This window comes from Pholcus phalangioides, unplaced genomic scaffold (assembly GCF_987345545.1).
Source record: "Pholcus phalangioides strain wild (caught in Gottingen) unplaced genomic scaffold, Ppha-v1.0 ptg000015l_1, whole genome shotgun sequence".
Taxonomy (NCBI): Eukaryota; Metazoa; Arthropoda; class Arachnida; order Araneae; family Pholcidae; genus Pholcus; species Pholcus phalangioides.
In genome coordinates, this window is record NW_028301608.1 from 93095495 (window position 1) to 93115127 (window position 19633).

Here is a 19633-nt window from a genome sequence, read left to right on the forward strand (position 1 = left end):
TGATTTGTAAATATGCCGTGGGTCACTTAAGTGATCTGGGAATGCTTCGCGTGTCACTTCCATGCTCTGAAAATGTGCCACGGTGAAGTGCCACAGATCACTTAAGTATACTGAAAATGTGCCATACGATCCACTCAAATGATCTGAAGCTCTGCCGCAAGTCACTCAAGTGGTAGTGTGGATCTGCACCGCGGATCACTTAAGTTATATGATTATTATTTAAATTCGAGAAAGAATCACCGAAAATCATTCCCAATCACTCGGAAAATTTAAAAAGAAAAAAAAGGTAAATATTGACGTTTCCGAACACTGCTAACGTTTCAAGTCAAGATTTCCAAATAAGATCGATCTGCGTCAGAAACCATCTGCAAGCTCAACGGAGAAAAGTCAAATATATTATTCATTTGGCATTTCAACGTGAAGTTAACGGATTCACTCTCTCCTTCGATCTGATTTTAACTCCAAAGGCAAATAACTCCGAACTTGTCAAGTTTTGCTTTCGGGAATTACCGGAAAGAATTCTCCCTTTCCTTTCCACAAAGGGAATCCCGTCCAAGATATTCCTAAGATTAACACCAAGGAGACAGGAAGACGGGATTATATGAGTGCTTAATATATTCCTACGACATTGAGAGAAGATTCGCTTTTCCATCGGAATTTCTGGAGAATTGACGAATTTCGGAGAAATTGCGATAATTGTACGACTCCAATATACGGATTTTTATCGAAATTCGGTTTTCCGGTGTGTGTGCGTATTTGTCATCTCCAACTTAATTTCAGAACTCTCTCAGTATATGTCTATTTATATGTATTTTATTACTTTTTTTTAAATTAAAGTAATGAAAGTTTTCGTATTTATATTCAGTTATAAAATAGCTGAAAATGTGAAATGGAATTTTAGAGATTTTGTTATTTCCGCAATTTTCCTTATGAAAGGAAACATTGATTCTGTGAAGGATTTAAGTGTTATACTTCGCAGTTCTTTTTCGTTCAGCCGACATATTAATTACATCATGTCTAAAGTATCCAGAAGTCTTGATTTTATAATTCGTAATACACTGGTGTACAAAAAGTAAGAACGACACGGTTTTTTTTATGTAACGTCGTGCAAAAAAAAAAACTAAATCGACGCAAATAATACACTGGTGAAATAAATTAAGAGAGTTTGCATATTTTATCGAATTTCATGAAAAGTACTGAACTGAATGTGAAACCACTGCTTCTAGACAAAAATGCAAATCTTGTACGTCAAATACGTAAGCGTACACGTGTGTGTAGGCGGAGCCAGTAGAGAAACAGGCTTTATAAGCGCGCGTAAGTTAAGACGCATTTCGTTCGCTAGCACGCCTCGGCGAATTTCTTGGTGTTATTTTGCAGCAATCGGTTAATTTCAAATTGTAACAGTAAAAATGAGTAACCACCAACGTTTAGATGATGGAATGAGGTGGCGAATTGTGGGGAGGCTAGAAGCAGGCCAATCTCAAGTCCAAATTTGTAGAGAGTTCAATTTAACGCCCAGCGTCGCGTGTAACTTATGGAAACAGTTCCAGGATACCGGATCCATCGAGAGAAAGCCTGGGCAAGGTCGTCCAAGAGCCACGACGGCCAGAGAAGATCGCCATTTGTCGATTATAGCGAGGCGTAACGGGAGTGTGTCACGATTGCATCTTACACACACTCTCTCCCCCTCTCGCCTTCTCATCGAGAAACCACACATCATACATACATACATATTCATACATACATGGGATGCAACACGTGTGCTCTCCTTTCCCTCACCAGGTATTTCTAAGACGCACTTGAGCGCCGAATAAGTACGTATTACATAACACAATCACAACTCTACAGACACACACATTGTGCTTCTGGGCCAATGAAACCCCTTACAGAAATCAGGCGATTGCCTTTGACCAATAGCAGTGGTCTTCACCATCTTGGTTTGGGAACACACGAGGCTTTTGCCAGAGAGGTATTGCTGGAGGTTGGACGACCAACATGTCGCGCTTGAAGAGTCGTGAATTTTCTCTCTCTTCCCTCCTAACCCCGGGTCGAGATCACTCAATGTAGGGGACGCAGGAAAACCTTGCCCGAGATGACGGTGAGTGATTCAAATTATATAAATAATTATTGTGTGTTTAATTTGGTGGAGTGAGAGTGTCCATGTTGAATGTAAATTGTATCGAGTTTAGTGTAATTCACGGTGTCGAAGTATTTTTCTAAGGAATGAATAAAATTAAATGTTAATTTGCTAATTGAAAAGGTTATTATTATCATTTTCGCAATGTCCTGTTTATAATGCCTAGTAATATATAATATGTCGTGCTACGAAACTAGTTCGTTTACATCTCCGGCCGCGTCCGGCGAACTATCTTCAACAAGTGTTACAGCTTCTCAGCTCTCTCGTGACTTGTATGAAGCCACAGGAACCCGTGTATCAAGGGTGACTGTTTCCAAAAGGCTTCATGAGAGAGGGTTGTTTGCAAGAAGACCTGCTGTTTGCGTCCCGCTCACTTCTACGGACAGGAGAATCCGTTTATCACGGTGCAGAGAGCATAGAGATTCGAGTATGGATCAATGGGCGACCGTTCTCTTCACTGATGAGTCCTGGTTCAGCCTAAGCACCGATTCTCGCCGTACGTTCATATGGAGAGAACCAGGGACCCGCTACCTACCCTCCAATGTCCGCGAAATCGACTATTATGGCGGAGGAGGTTTAATGGTCTGGGCAGGCATCATGTTGGATGGCCGCACACCTCTCCATGTCTTTGAAAGAGGCACTGTGACTGGTGTGAGGTATAGGTATGAGGCCTTGGAGCCCTATGTTCGCCTTTTCAGGGGTGCAGTTGGCCCTGAGTTCATTTTAATGGACGATAACGCGAAGCCACATAGAGCTCTTCTACTCGACGATTTTCTAGAGAGTGAGGATATTCGCCGGATGGATTGGCCAGCCAGATCTCCAGACCTTAACCCTATAGAGCATGTCTGGGACGCTCTGGGGAGGGCAATTGTAACTCGCTTAGGATTCCTGTGGCAATTGTAATTGCCACAGGAAATGATAAACTGCCTTATTTCAAGTATGAAATCACGCTGCGAGACCTGTATATCTGTAAGAGGGGACCATACCCCCTATTCACCCATCTATTAACCAATTTTTTTGTTATTCTGCAACCGCTGTTTTATACTTTCCGACTCCAACGAGTGTTACGCACGATCATGCGTGTGTATTAGAATTATTGAATGGTTATTTGTTTTGTATTGTATCAATGTATGTACATATCAAATTTCATTAAAATCGGTACAGTAGTTCTAGAGATAATCGAGCAGGTCTGCAAATTCTCTTAATTTCTTAAACCAGTGTACCATAAGATCCCCAAGACGTAAGAAACATGGGAAAAGTAAACAAAGCTTTCCAAAAATAAATCCGAAGGATAAAAAGGAATTTTATTGAAAAATTAGTTTTGAGCACAATCGGACAGAAGACCGAAACTTCCATGTGTCTGACTAGCAAGGAAAATCCAGCCTTTAGTCTATGTCGGGCACGGCCCAGGGCCTCAAGAGAAGAGGGACCTCACAAAAATGAGATTTGATTGAAATGTTCTAGACTTTACCTGGTAGAGCCTCAATAATACCACTTGGCCGGGGGCCCATGATCCTCTTAAGATGGCCCTGCCTTTAGTAGGGGAAATGATCATCCTTCAGACTGCTACGCAGGATTCACATCGTCTGCCCATGCTGAATACAAGGTTGTCAACGAGCTGTTGAGGCATTGCTATCCATTCCTGTTGTAGCGCCAATCGCAGCTCCGGAATCGTTGCTGGCAGCTGGTGACGTGCTGCCAAGCGTCTGCCTGTAGTGTCCCACACGTGTTCGATTGAATTTGGATCCGGAGGCCTTGACGGTCTATCGATGCGTTAAATATCTGCACTCTCCAACAGCTCTGCGACAGCCATTGTACGATAAAAAGTAGAGTTGTCGTCCATGAAGAGGAACTGAGGACCCATAGACCTCTAAAAAGACGCGCGTGAGGAAAGAGAACCTCAGTACAATAGCGGGCACTAGTGACTGCATGATGACTCCCCAAACGAGAACTTCGCTACCTCCAAAACGGTCCATTTCGATGATGGGTTATTGCGTGTTCCCCGCTTTCTCCATATGTGTATGCTCCCAGAATCGCTGGTCAGACTAAATCTGTTTCATCCGTAAAGAGTACTCGACTTCAATTTTTCAGTTTCGTCCTTAATTTTTGCACACCAGTATAGTAAGCTTTTCCTCAATGTTGAAACTATCTTGTTGCTTTTCAATTCCTATGTTCGTTCTGTTTTTGAAATACTGTAGCATCATTTGGAATCCGTGTTACTTATTTATAAGCTATTGGCAAGAAATTCGGATGATCTTTATGTGATGAATTGGCGATAAATATGGTAACCTTGTCCTAACCTGAACTCACGTTAGAAGAATGGAAAGAAGATTAAGGAAAAAAGTATAAGAAAAGGTAAAAAAAAAACGAAAGGAAAACCGCATAATAGATTACTACAGATAAGAGAGAGTATGGATTTAAGAGAGTATACGAAGTATAAATTTATTTTTTCACCCTTACCCTACCTATTCTCTTTCGCTCTTATGTGGATATAGTAGAAAGATATATCACATGTAAAGCGGGGGAATCATTAATAATTGTATAGAAATAAAAGGAAGGTGAAAAGAACAACTTCGTAGTGTTACAACAAAGCCTCGCAATGATGAGGAGAGAGGAAAGAAAACAGAGACAGCTTGTTTGTTTGAACGCCTCTACAGGCGTTTGGACGAAATATTACGTTCTCGATCATAAAGTGGTTAACCAACAAAGACTTTCAAAACAAGGTTTTAATCAACAATGTCTTCTCAATCAACCAATGCAATCTATAAGATTTATGGCTACTCAAACAACGTTCAGGCTGCTATGGTTTTGTTCAATCATCCGTGATTGGTTTTAAAATAATGCTATAATATCAAAACCGCATATCAGAAAATATTCTAATCAACTTATCACTTCTAATCAAATACAATCAATTCTCTAATTAATAATGGCTCTTAGTACAGTGCTCAAATCATTATCTTTTCAAATAATTTCTTAATAACAACTTCCTTTTCAAAAATGCTCCAGAAGCATCGAATTTCGTGATAATAATTCATTTAACAAAGCTTTTGACGTAATTCTCCACTTCACTGCTGATGGTTAATGAAGATGGAAAATACACTGCTGGCCATCAAAATGCAATACCATAAAGGTAATAGGTGCATGTACGGTTAAGTGGTAGTAGTAAGGTATTCTCATCGTAAATCTTGAATTTACATTATTTAAGCACAAATGCACTGTGTATTTTATTTGAAATGCATATTTTTCATCAAACGTACCTTGAGAATACTTCCAGTAAACAAATCATTTTTTCTCTCTCGTAAATCAATGAAGAGATAACTGAGTTTAGACTAATTTACCTAATAAATAACGTGAAAGCGCGTGATGCGAGAATATACTAGAGTGTATATGTGGAGTATACACGAGGGAGAGAAAACAAAATTAAATCTAAACTGTTTCTCCCTTTCCCTTAAAATTGCCTATTTTTCTTACTTTCTTCTCCAAAATATGCTGTGAATTCAGGGAAAAAAAGTTATGAATATATTTTTTCGGAGATTGTAAATTCTATTTCTACTGTTTATTTATTCAAGTTTGTTTTTGTTATAAAATTATTGTTAAAATAGATTAACTCCGTACGAAACGTATAATCCGATGTTTTACACAAACATTTCCCTTATTTCGAACGAAAACATTCGAATATTAATAAGTTTTATTGAAAATGTTGATGTAAAACAATGGCTTCTTTAACAATACTCTAATCATGAATATGTAATTTTTCCAAACATTACACTGATTAACAATTTCATTTCTATGTTCTGATTTGGGATGATTTTTTTCAGCTATACTCTGATTCTCAGAATGATTTTTTCATTTATGCTCTGATTCCAGATGACTTTTCCTCCCATGTTCCGATTCAGGATGACTTTTTCAACTAAGCTTTGATTCAGGATGATTTTTTTTCCAACTATGCTTTGATTCAAAATAATTTTCAACTTGCTCTGACTCAGGATGACTTTCAAATAATTCTCCAATCAACAATAGCTTTTTGAACAGTGTTCTAACTAACAATGCCTTTTACCAACAAAGACTTTCAAAATAATGTTTTAACCAAGAATGGGTTCTCAATCAAGCAATGCTTCAATGAAAAAATTCATCGCTTCGTAAATCAACCAACTTATACCCATAATCGACGGTTTTGTGCAACCATACGCAATTGATTTTGAAATAATGCAGTAATATCAAAAAGTATTCCAATCAACTAATCACTTCTAATCAAATACAAACAATTCTGTAATTGACGATGTTTTTCTCAAGTCACTGGCCTTTCAAATGATTTCTTGATAATAACTTTTCAGACAATGCTCAAGAAATCACTGAATTTCTTAGCAATGATTCATTCAACAAAGCTTTTGAAGCACTTCTCCAACTACGATGTCGTTTTTAAGAAATGCTTTAATCGACAGTTCTTCAATAATGCTTTAAAAATACATTGTGGTCAAATAATGCATCACACAGACAACACGCACACACATAATCGTCTCCAAACACTAACTTGTGAACAGCGATTTCTCCAAGTAAACAACGCTCTAACAACATTCCATTAAAGATTATTCTCTTATACAATTTCATATGAAAATGTTTTGCGCCGGGCAATGCTGCACATTTATCCCTATTTTCATTGTAATAGTATAAAAGAAAATAAACGTCAAAGAAATCTAACAAACGGTGATTAAATGTCTAGTAAAGGCTAATTTCGCATCACAATATCAATAGATTCAATATGTGAGACATGAGGAAATGTAAAAGGCAACAGCAAAAAAAAAAAAAATTGAAAGATATTAATAAGAGTTTTTATGTGAATATATTATTTTTTAAGTTGTGAATTTCGTGCGTATATCCGAACTAAGTGTCTATTATATTCCAAAATCCATGCAATGCTGATGAACTTTAAAACATTTATTGCACTAATCTATTGCACTAAGAAAGATGAAATTTTTTCATGTTCCACGTCATTATTTTATTGATCTGTTACATAAGTGTACAAATATGTGTCTGACTGCACGATGATAGAACAATGATTTCCGTTACGATACATCCATTATTCAGATAGATGCTTTCTCACAATCACATCTGTTCCGCATCCCGTGTTCCTTGTAATCTTCGATTTGCAATGTGAGGTCAGACACGCCAAAATTTTCTCGTACGACGTTGGAACCTTTCCTCAAAATCTGGAATGGACTTGCATCTTTGGCTGTGAACAATTATGATAATAATTAGGTATTACATTACGATTTTAAGTGAAGTACATGCAAGAAAATTTGCCAAAAAAACATATTTTTCCAATTTTTAAATACTATAACATTTTCTTCGTCAATCTGTGATTAAGTTTTTGTTCTACTTATACAGGGCTGGGAATCGATTAGAATTTAGAACTGGATGGAAAATTAGAATTTAGAATTAGAACTGGTTAATCGAACTTTTTTTAATCGGTTAATCAAATAATAAAATTTTAATTGAATATTTGTCAACGCTAACCATTTATAACAAACGTAGTATTGGTAACTGTTAGGGCTTGGAGATCCGATTACAATTTTTAACTGGTTAATCAAAAAAATTTTTATCGATTAATCGATTTTAAGTCGAATATTTCAAAATGCTAACACTTTATAACAAATTTATTAGGTAACTTTTTTTATTAATTGATGCTAAAAAAAATTAATCATTTCACTCATCCGTTCGCTATATGTGAACAAATACTAGAAGGGATTAAGAAATTAATATTAATTAACTAATTAATATCAAGCTGCACGCTTGAAGCAATGATGAAAATGTTCGTCATTTCCTGGAATTTTTTCACTATGATCCTGCTGTTTTATTAGTCACTGATTTCAGAATTTACTCCTTCTTCCGATATTCATATTACTATTACTTTTCTCCCACAAACGGCTCCCAAATTGTAATTGACGTTTCCGAATTAAAAAAACTGCTGTTCACAGTGGAAACAACAAACTTTGGCCTTCTAAAACTTCCATAAAACCAAATTTAAAACTGAGATTATCACCAGTTTTCGTTGAATCGACTTTTATTTTCCCCCATGTCGAAACTTTTGATCAAAATATTGATTCAAATATTACATAATTTATTTAATTTGAAAATGTTAAAATTTTGATCACTTATTACCTTTTTTTTCTTAAATTAAAAAGCTCCTTATTTGAATTTGTTTTGCATGGAATATAAGTATGCTTAATCTAGTTTTTAGATTATGCATCTATGTAATAAGATTATACGATTGTGCATCTAGATATCATTATATTAAGACAGGCAGACAAAATTTAATTTTTCCTCGTCGCTGCCCAGCCCGAGGGGAGTGCCTGATGACTTACAGACCGCCCTTGCTGGTTATGAAGGGGGTTATAGACAATATGTGCGTGTTTGTGTAGATGTGAAGTGCTCCTAAGATAGAAAGGAAAAAAAAACACACATACAACAAAAGCCACATATATCATATTGCTGTTGTATGAAGCGATATCGTTTGTGCAACTTCAGTTAAGTGTGTATTTTTCGTTAGCGCTCTCTAGGGGCAAAGATTACGATTCACGCATCTAGTCACGGAGAAGTCAATTTCCGTAAGAAGCGGATGTCCATGTGAGACACGGGTCAGCCAGGCAAGTGGTTGTTAAAGGCAGGGGATTTTTGTTTTTTGATGGGGAAGCATGAGATGCCAGGAACGATTCTTTCTCCCCAAAAAGCAGAATTAAATAAAAATTAATATAAAAATTTGTCTCAAACTTTGAACAGCGAAGATTTTTTTCAAATAAATTGAAAAATATATATGAGCAAAAAATAAAATATAAATGATTCACAAAATTTACCAAGTATATTATATTATTGTTTATATTGTTTTATGTTATCAAAATATTAAAAAAATACGAGAACAAATCTGTGACTATACTATTGGGCAAAAAAATGAGTATTTTAACAAGCCAATTTGATAGGAGTAAAATGTATTATTCACCAATGACTAAATGAGCAGAAAGGGCTGTCTTATCCATGCTGAGCGACCATATTCTCAAGTTATGAACTTTTGTCACACCAGGTACCTTTAGCAAGAGATCTGAAACTTTCTTCGTGTCTATGCCAGAGGGCGTTCCTGGAAAAGAAGAGAAATTATTTAGGGCGCTCTCGGATTTCTGTCTTTACATATACATATATTTGCATATTTCGCTATTTTTACGTGATAGAGCATATTTTCAAAATTTTAAGGCATATTTCATGATTTTCGATAAAAAAGTAAATTTTTTCCTCGCTATTCCAATCACACTTCAGACTAGATTTTGCGGTTCCCGCCTCTGCGTTCCTTGCCCCCCGCCCCTCTTGAAATGGTTTTTATTGTCTTTATTATGCAAAACAAATGTAAACTTTTGCTGGGGGTCCCATTCAGCTCGGGGCCCAGGAGCAGTGTCCGATTGCTATAGCCTAGTTACGCCCCTGCTCTCAGGGCTAGGTTCTTTATGTACTAAAAATGGAACGTCATTGCTGATTGACAAAAAATCCTGAAATTCCGGTTTTTCAACCAATCAGCAATAACATTGATTTGGTAGTATAAAAATACTACCCTTTCAACGACACTTGTGTGTGGCTATAAATAGATTAATCATCTGAATAGGTGATGGTAGCTCGTGAGAAAAATTGGTAAATGGGGGAATGTTTTAGCTTTTGTGGGAAATTTTGAGAGTTTTTATCAAATAAAAGAATTATTCATTTGTTTTTGTTTGTTTTTTTTTAATTTTGTGCTCTCTCTTTCTAAAGCTAAATACACTACTTGGCTAGGTATTTTTCCCTATAGGTGACAGCACATTAATTCTGAGTTTGTCGGGAAAAACTTGCTCCAAAGATGAATTTCTGAGGGAAATTTTGGTTCGATGAAGTTAGTTAGTAAAACAAAGAATTTCTTTTCATATAATAAGTAATGGTTCAAACTAGTTTAGACTGCATAAACACTTTTCATTATCATATTATTTTGCTAAAACTAATGGTATTTAAGATAGGAATGAAAAAATTTTAGAACATATTTTTTTCGTTTTATAGGGCATATATAGGATTTTAAGAACATAAATGCATATTTTATAGAGCATTTTTTAGAAATTTTTAGAGTATAAAATTCCTAGCCCCCTAGTAATTACAAAATTCGTCAATTAGAAGCAAACTGCTAGGGGTGGTTGAAAATTTGTATAAGTTTAAAGTTATATTTTGCAAAGAGACGTAGTTTTTCGATCACAGGGAGACAAATTGAATACCCTAATCGAGTATAATATAATTTTATAGTGATAAGATAATAAGAGGTGTTTTTCTTTTCACATTCTTACACTTAAAGTTTTAGTAATACTTGTTTATGGAACGCATTTTCAGTGACACGACGTTCATCGATCATGATGTACAGAACGTTATATACTAACCTTCCATTAAAACGTTCAAAACATCTCTCAGTATAGTTATTGTTGTGATCAGTACGAGTATTGAAAATAAGAATGTGCAGATCGGATCAACAATTGCGTATTCAGGCTGGAAAGTAGAATAAATGATTATTAATGCCGGGCATTTTAAATACGGAGCCTAATAAAATAGTTAATATGTAAACGAATATACTATGCGAATATGCTGTATCGAGCTTGATAATGCTGTCTTGAGATGACAATATTCTATACAGCAGTACACAAGAATAAATTGATTTTCTTATTTTTTGCAATTTTTTTCTTTCTTATCCCTTTCAGACCTGAGCATTTGTTTTTGGAATTTTCAATTTTTTTTGCATTTTTGATACTCAAAGAATGCATTAAAAACATAAATGTCAGCAAATATTTAATTTTTAAATTTTTTTTCTTTAAATTTTAAATTTTTTTGTGAAGAAATAATTCACTTCGTTCACATTTGTTCAGCCTACATGTGATGCAGAGTATATACATCTTCACATACAATTTTTTTCAGAATTTTATTGCAAAATTTTATGTATTGAATCACGCTTTTTCCTGAAGCGCTTTCTCCTGGAAGCCATTTAAAAAATTCCCTGAAAGTCCAACTTTAAGAGCTGGCCTTTGATGAAAGACTCCAAAGTTCATATTCACCATATTCACCATTCTAACTCGAAACTTAACCATCCAAGTCAGGACTTAATGGTTAAAACGTGGGTCTACAGTGAGAAAAAGTAACCCACACATTTGTAGCACCAGGTCTGAAAGGGATAAGCCTCACCACGACGTTGTAGCTGTTGATTAGGTTTTTTTTTCTTCCAAAGTAGTCGAATAGACAAAACTTGGTTTTCAATTTAAATAAATTGATTCAGAATAAGAGCCAGTTATTGAAGATTTTGTCACAAAGAGTCACCCTTACCTTATAATAAATAATAAATGCTGCGGCCAAGACACCAATACTCTGTATCAGGTCTCCAATAACGTGAATGAAAGCTGCTCTAACGTTGATGTTTTGAGTATCTTTTACTGAGTTACCTGCATCAGACAAAATACCTTTCGAATTTTCTTCGACTTTCGGTGCGCATCCAAATTGCAATACGAAACCCATCCTACGAATATCAAAAATATTGTTACCCCGTTAACGTGTATAATCCAATTATTTCATATAATAACTAGTTAAAGTGTGGTGCTGCATATTGTAACACAACACATCCGCACAGTATCAGCAACAACTCGGAGCTGAACAGTTTCATTAAGGAAGAAGTTGAGACACAAGTTTCAGCGCACCTACATCACTTAATAATCAAAGAATGCGATATTAGGCCCGTTTTCCTTAATATTTATCGATATGACAGCGATTAAGCATCATATATCAGGAAAAACTAATGAAATAATTATGATACCAATTTAGTAAATAAGTATTAATGAATGAATTATAGATCAGTTTCACAGAGTTAAGATACAGACTCACACCAGATTGAACGTGACTCCAACAGTAGCCGTTATAAGCATCACAGAGCCATCTACTTCGAAGTTTCTTGTTTGCAGTCTCAACACAGCCAAGTATACGAGAACAGCCGTCACCGCCCATATGAGTAATACGGACGTCAACGCTCCCAGTACCTCTGACAAGAAGAAAAATAATAAGAATGTAATAATATATATAAATTGGAAAATAAGTAAAGTTTTTACACGCAAAAATCATAATTTAAAATTTTCCCACGTTTTCCATAATGCATAATATACAGATAGGTCCCTCAATTTACGCGTTTTCGTTATATCGCGATTTTAGAAAATCTGTGTAAGAAACTATGGCCCGGAGTTTCATTTTAATTCTGAAAATTCGCATACAAAATTAAAGATTCAACATGATTGGATTCTGCTGTAATGACAAAAACTGTTGTATTTGAATCCACAGTAGATGAGACACAAACTTGGATAAAACGCTTAAATCCAACTCATCAGAGCTCGCCAATGAACATCTTTTGGTAACATATTGACAATGCAATCAGAAATTTAAGAAAAATTATCAGGATGATTGTCGTATTTGCGCTGTGGTGATCGAGTTGTCACAGTGACGCGAGGACTATGATCATGACTCGCGAGGATTCGGGTTCGAACCCCACCGGCGCCTCAGTGGTGGTCGGCGGCTGAAATTGGTTTTCTGTGGTTCCCGAATTCAAGTTTCGAGCCGATCTCCCCGTTAAAACGTCTCTCCACAGAGAGTAACAGTGCTAAAACGTTACAAATATTCAATTATTACATTTCACTCGCAACTTGAAGTATAGATGGCAGCACTGAAATATCAGGCACAACACTGGCTACACATTCAGACTGTTAGGTGCACTCACTCTGTTCCAGAGTCTGCCACGAAGCTGGGCTGGAAGAGATCTCGGCAACGGGATAAGTCCGGTGTCAGAGTCCCTGGCGTTCCTTCATTGTCGTATTTACGATCGGAGTAGTTTTTGCACGGACAAAGAGTGCTGTTATTCATCTTAAGCTTTTCAGGAGATAAAGATCCACACTCGCTACAACCAGTCCATCAATTGAGAGCAGTCAGAAGTAAAATTATTAACCCCTCTACGATCACGGACGACATATTCCTTCAAAACACCAGTGGAATAAATTTTCAATCCAGAGTTCTCTGTCTTTTCTTTCCTCTCTCTCTCCTTACTCTCGAAAAGCTTTTATTGTAATCCTACGAACCGAAGTTGTCTTTTTCCTCCTCGTTTTCTCTATACTCCTGTTAGTGATCCTCCCCTCCATATAATCTATTTTTCTACTATATAAAGGCGAATCCCGTTGTAACCCCACCCCCTACCCGATTTAGGGCCAACCCCGCTTAGCGGCAAAATTTTTCAGTGAACAAATCTTCATGTACAGGCATTACACACCTAATGGTTGTTAATCCCTGGTTTACCTAATGGTTTAATGGTTACGTTACGTGGGGTTCGAATGTTCATGTAAGAACGAAAGAGAACACGAGGATGAGGGTGAAAAAATCTTCTGTACACTCTCTTATCTACTTTTCTATTATTTCTTTCCTTTTTCCAGCTTGTGGTTAGGTTAAGAGAAGGTTCATCAAATAGAGATAGTTCAAATTTGTTGCCAGAAGCTTGTACGCAAAGGGGTTAACTCATTTCGTAAATTCGTGGGATTGAGCTGAAAGTTCAGAATAAAAATAAATTTTTGTGAATGAATTGATTATTTAAACTTTCAGCTCAATCCCACGAATTTACGAAATGGGTTAACCCCTTTGCGTACAAGCTTCTGGCAACAAATTTGAACTATCTCTATTTGATGAACCTTCTCTTAAACTAACCAAAGAGTAAAATTTACTTTCTTTATTCTCCTACGAGAAGAAACTTCACTCCCACTCCCATTTCTATCTTACCCATGTTAAATGCAACTCACTACGATTTCGTCTTAAGCGATTATTATTATGGAATCAATTAATTGCAGAAAGTGAGGGATGAATGCACTTTTTGGAGGGATACAAGAACGCAAACATTAAAAATTAAATCTGTAAAAATGCAGAAAATAAAAGCGATTGATGTAGGAAAAAATCTATAGAGACGTGTTTTTCAAAACTCACCAGCCCTGTACCAACCAAAAGACATGCGTTTCGTTGGCGGTCTAGCTGAGATATAGAGAGACGCAAGGCTGATAATAAAACCAGCGAAATCTGTGAGCAAATGAGCAGCATCCGTTGCGATCGCCAAGCTGTTAGCTATAATCCCACCTGCAGATTTGAAAAGAATATGAGAAATTATAGTCATGTAAAATTCATATGGGCATATAAAAAATGAGTAGTACTCAGAGGCGAATTTATGGTTTTGCTGCGGGCGGGCTACGAAAATTTTGCTGCCCTTTTTTCTCCCATTCTAGCTTAATTTTTTCTTCACTACTCATTCCTCGAATCAGGACCGCCCTAAGGGGTGTGCGACAGGTGCGACCCCCACGCTTCTGATAATAAAAAAAAATAGAAATAAATTGTAATTTTTGTAAATATTTCAATAATAAAACAAGGGTGCTGCATTTTGACACAGGAAATGTTAGAAAAATCTAAATAATATAATGAATATATGTGTATTATGTCTTCCAAGATTGTATCAATAAAGGGTGCTTGAGTATTTCCCTAGTGCAGGTGGACTTCTGCTATAGACGGTGTTGGTAGTGTCATATACAGCAGAGAATTTCACCGAACATATTCGATAAATTCATCTTTCATCGTCGAAACGCGAACAAAACGAAAAAAAACCCCAAATGAATAAAAACACGAACAAGAAACACAAAATTGATAAAAACACGAACGAAGCAAAAAGAACGAGGAAAGCAAATATGGCGTCTTCACATGCCATCACACGACTGACGAAAATCTGAAAGGTTTGATTGTTTTTTTTTTGTGACACGTAATAAGGCGTGTTACTTCAGATTTCATTATCCGACACATTCCCACGTCACGCCAGCTATTGTGAACTTACACACAGAAGGGACTCATAGGTGGAATTTATATCGCACTCATTCCTACGTGGTCCCACGTCACGTCAGAGTAGTGTGCACGGATTTTTTGCGTGTTGCGTGAAATTATATCATCACAGACTTTACCACGTCGCGGGTTACCATGTTTTTCAGGATGCTCCTAATATAAGTCCAACCCCGAAAATAAACCCTAATGTATTTTCGAAGCAAAACTTAATATAAGACTGTCTTATTTTACCGGGTAATAGTAGGGCAATATGTATGGTCTATACAATCAAATATTAAACAAATGAATTAAATTTTCTTTCCTCTTTGTGTATTTGCCGAATAAGTGGGTGTTGGGACAATCCGTTTTTACTGAAAAGTAACCCTTGAGAGATGAAACCGGATACGAGTAAATAAATGTGGAATTATTTTGCTCATGATAAGGAAAAGCTAATATTGAGTCTATAGGAGACATTCCGGACAAAATCAAACCAAAACACGGAACTCGATCCGTACTACAAATACTACGGCCCACTTTTGAACGAAAAAGACGGGAGAATGAAAACGGGAGATTTCGGACCAGAAAAAAAAACTAAAGCCCCAAACTAAAGTGTGTTCACCTCCCCCCCCCCTCCCTCTTTATAGAGGTTAAACAATATTTTGACTTTGTGACCATGAAATAAAAACTGTGTGTGAAATTGTTCGGTAAACGTGCAATATGCTGTATAATTAGCGTGTACACCTATTATTATGCTGTACAATTCAAACCCAACAGAAAATAATGGAAACACTATCTTTTGTTTCTATAGCACTAATAGGTAATATGAATCGCAAATATTGATAAATCGTTTCACATACGTGATTCATCTCTTTCTTCAGCTTATCAGTTCCTAAGAAAGGATCATTATTTATTTTGCTCTTATCATGCAAGCCACTTCTGAACACAATCATTCAAGAGCAAAACAAATTGAAATATAAGTCGTTTATCTATAGGTAAATAGTATTTCCATTCATATGTTTCCATTTTTGCCACAGTATTTATTTATTTCGAAATACGTTACATATATAAAAATACTACCGCAGTAGTGAAGTGGGAATTATTTTATAAATACATACGTAGTTACTTTTGTTTTCGTCTGAAATCGAGTTAGAAATGTAACTTATCACAATCAGCTGTATTAAATTGAGTTATTCAAATCAAGACAAGTCTTAAACACGTTGCCACGAGTAAATTTTGATTTTTCTATTAAGATAAGAAGTTATATTGTTATTTCTCAACTTTTTTTGGAAGAAAATAAAATTACTGATGCACGTGTAGACACGTGTCAATGTACAGTTGCGTTCGAATATTTTAATACACATCGGTATATGAGACATATAGATTCGATTCTTATCTACTAATAATCTATATATATAAAATTGATTTTCTGTGTGTGTGTGTGTGTATGTTCTCTATACAAATCTACAATTTTAGATCGATCGTCGCCAAATTTGGCATATATACCAAATGGGACCCGACTTGAACGATAGGCTACTTTAAAATTTCTTCAGAGCAGGGCAAATGCCCCAAATGGGCAAAAAACGGTCGGGCAACAATGGTTTTTGAGCCTCAACAATCACTTTCCGAACGTTTACTTTGGTTACCGTGGTTCCCTAGCAATGCGTTTCAGACGTGTTTTATGCCTTTACAATGGTTTGTCACTTCTCTAATCCTGTTAGCATATGTATATGTATAACAGTTTACGCCTTTTCGTATAATGGTTGGCCACATTTTCAATACTCCCAGTAATAAGGTTTTTTGAATGACGCCATAATCATCACCAGCATCGTTTTGAGGGTCAGGAAAAGTGTAATCCTCATAGAAATCATAGTAATTAGTCGGACCCCCCCCCCCCCCCACACACGCGCACACAGTTTAGATTGTCTTAAAATTAATTATGGGCTCATAAAGTACATCGAAGAATGTATAACAGATGGATAACTAGAACTTCGGGGGGGGGGAATCGAAATACTTGAAAAAGAGTCCCCCGTTGAAAAAGAGTCGTGCAGTAAGTCGCCATATTGGTTCAACTCAAGAAAAAGAGAGGAAGATATCACGTGATCCAAAAAACCTCATTGAAGAAAACCCGGGCAGCGCCGGGTATTATAGCTAGTATAATATATAATCCTACTGTGTGGTAGTAAAAATCACGTACTTTTTTTTATACAAAAATACTCGAACTTATGGTATAAAAAAATCGAACGCTTCACAAAAACATGATTTAAACAACAAATTTTTCAATATTTAGTGGGATACCCCATGGCTTTGATTACTGAAATGCATCTGCGGGGCAATGAGTCCACCATTCTAGAGTTCTCAAATTGTTGGCAGTAAACCATGACTTCACAGTGTTACTGACTGACTGCTGTGTGGTAGTAAGCATCGCCTTGACAACTGTGTGCTTCGTATTGTTGTCTTATTGAAAAATTCATCCTCGGGGCGTTTGGACTATCAGGTTAGAGTGTTCAAATACTTTTTTTTGGTCCATGATGTCTCTTATTATTCACACTGGAATCGCTGATGCCCGATTAAGTGGGACAGACTGTATGAAGAAATGTATGAGATGAATGACTGCTCGCGAAATGTGAATAATGCTTGCTTCCTAGGGTGTGTAACATAAGTTTCTTTTTTCTTCTTTTTTCATAATCGACACCAACATCATCAGGCTCTCCGCAAACCATTCCAAGCTGGTTTCTCTGAGCGGTCAGCGGTCATGTCTGTCTGTCTGCTATTCTCATTAAAGAAGTGGTTCCTAAATTGTGGGTCAAAAGAAATATTTAGGAATTTTATTTTTTTTAATCACTGATTACGGAGATTAAAGCACATTCGTTTAAAAAAAACATGAATGTCCCAGAAAACGGGACATATGGTTACTGAAAACCACTTCTCAGATGATGACCAGCACAAGATGATCCAAAGCAGCCCACACCATCGATTTTCGTAATATGGTTTGCATTTGATTTGAAAGAAAAAAAAACGATCGTTCGATTTTTTTAATTCAATTTTTTTTTAACCAATAATTTTGCTTTCAATTGTAACTAATTACTACTCACCAACGGCTTCAGCGATCATAAAAGTCAAGCAGAAACAGCTGGCGAATATCAAGCGCTTTCTTGCCATAGTGTCCACTTTTTGCTGGTTACAATCATGGCAGTAGAGGCCGCTCTGTGATGGAAACGGTAAAAAAATTACAAATTGTGAGGTAAGCAAAGTCGTAAAAATTTAAAAATGGTATTCAAGGTATGTCTTTTTTCTGAGAAACCCTCAATTCACTTTTATTCCATATTTTTAAACAGAAAACTGTATATCTGAGAATCTCTCTCTCATGTCACTCTCTGCTATTCATACGCGAGAGGACAGGGGTTAGATTCCTCGTAAAGGCAGTTGAATTTTCCTTACCCTGAATTCATCTTCGCATCAGTCAGCTGTTGAAACTTCCGTACGCAGAGTGGAAGAGTCACATCATCATCAGATAAGTCGTCAAATTTGGTTGCAAAAATTCTGACTGGCCATTTGCGATCCCGTTCAGAGCATATAAGAACTAAGGAAAAGAGTTCGTTGCTTCTGTAGCGTAGTGGTCCAGTTCACGTGCCGGGCAATGCGAGAGGATGTGTTTTCCACTTCCCGTTGAAGCAGATGAATGTTTTTTCCTGATGTCATCTTCGCATCAACCAGCTGGTAAAACCCTCGTAAAAACATAATATGCCTAATCAACTTTAGCTAATGAAAAAGCCTTTTCTGTCTATTATTCATATGCAAGACGTTTTATATTGCTGGTAGAGACATGTTTTATTTGTCCCTGATTCGAAACTTAAACAGTAAAAATCTTGATAAGCTAGTTCTTAGAAGTCTAATTCATGATGGGTTCGAACCCCGTTGGCGGCATAATGGTGGTTGGCTGAAGTTGGTTTTCTGTGGTTCCCAACTTCAAGGCGCAAATGCGAGCCGATCTCCCCGTTAAAAAGTCTCGCCACAGAGAGCAACAGTCCTACAACGATAAATCACTCAATCATAACACTTCACTCATAGTTAGAAAAACTGGTGTCAGATGGCGGCACTACACATAACAAGCATTACAGAGAAACAACAAAAACTTCATGTCAGGTTTCACTACACGTACACGCACATTCCCGCATGTACCGATTCGTTGGGGGTTCCCCGGGGGTGAGGGGGTTGTGTGGGCGGGGTGCATGTGTGGTGTAGCAGTAGTAGGCAAAAAATGGCTCGGGGATCCATGATGTTCTTAAGTCAGCCCCCTCGTTGGGCAATTTGCCTGTTGTGGCGTTGTATTTGTATTTGTCTTTAACCACGTAGCTTACAAGCGATATACGCCAAATTCGGATGATCTCTGTTTGACGAATCAGCGATAAATATGGTAATCTTGTCCTAACCTAAGCGCATGTTAGAAAAACGAAGGGAAGAAAAAATAGAAAAATAATAAAAAATTTAGGGAAAATATATATAGTATAATACATAATTATAAGAGAAAGGAACATATGTCTTTATCTATATTATACTCTTATCTCGCTCCCCCCCCCCATC

At 36.6% G+C, this 19633-nt stretch overlaps 1 protein-coding gene across 1 annotated transcript in view; it reads right to left on the minus strand.

The window, feature by feature from the left end:
- Positions 1-6551: 6551 nt before the first annotated feature.
- The window catches only part of LOC149077070 (proton-coupled zinc antiporter SLC30A2-like), a 33623-nt gene continuing 20541 nt past the window's right edge, over positions 6552-19633 (minus strand). The window contains exons 4-10 of the mRNA XM_089244803.1: positions 18145-18256; positions 14180-14326; positions 12056-12209; positions 11504-11693; positions 10573-10678; positions 9132-9266; positions 6552-7367 (exon numbers count right to left, since the gene is read on the minus strand). Coding sequence (XP_089100929.1) covers positions 7219-7367; positions 9132-9266; positions 10573-10678; positions 11504-11693; positions 12056-12209; positions 14180-14326; positions 18145-18256 — 993 coding nt within the window. The 3' untranslated portion in view covers positions 6552-7218. The remainder of the gene's footprint in view (positions 7368-9131; positions 9267-10572; positions 10679-11503; positions 11694-12055; positions 12210-14179; positions 14327-18144; positions 18257-19633) is intronic.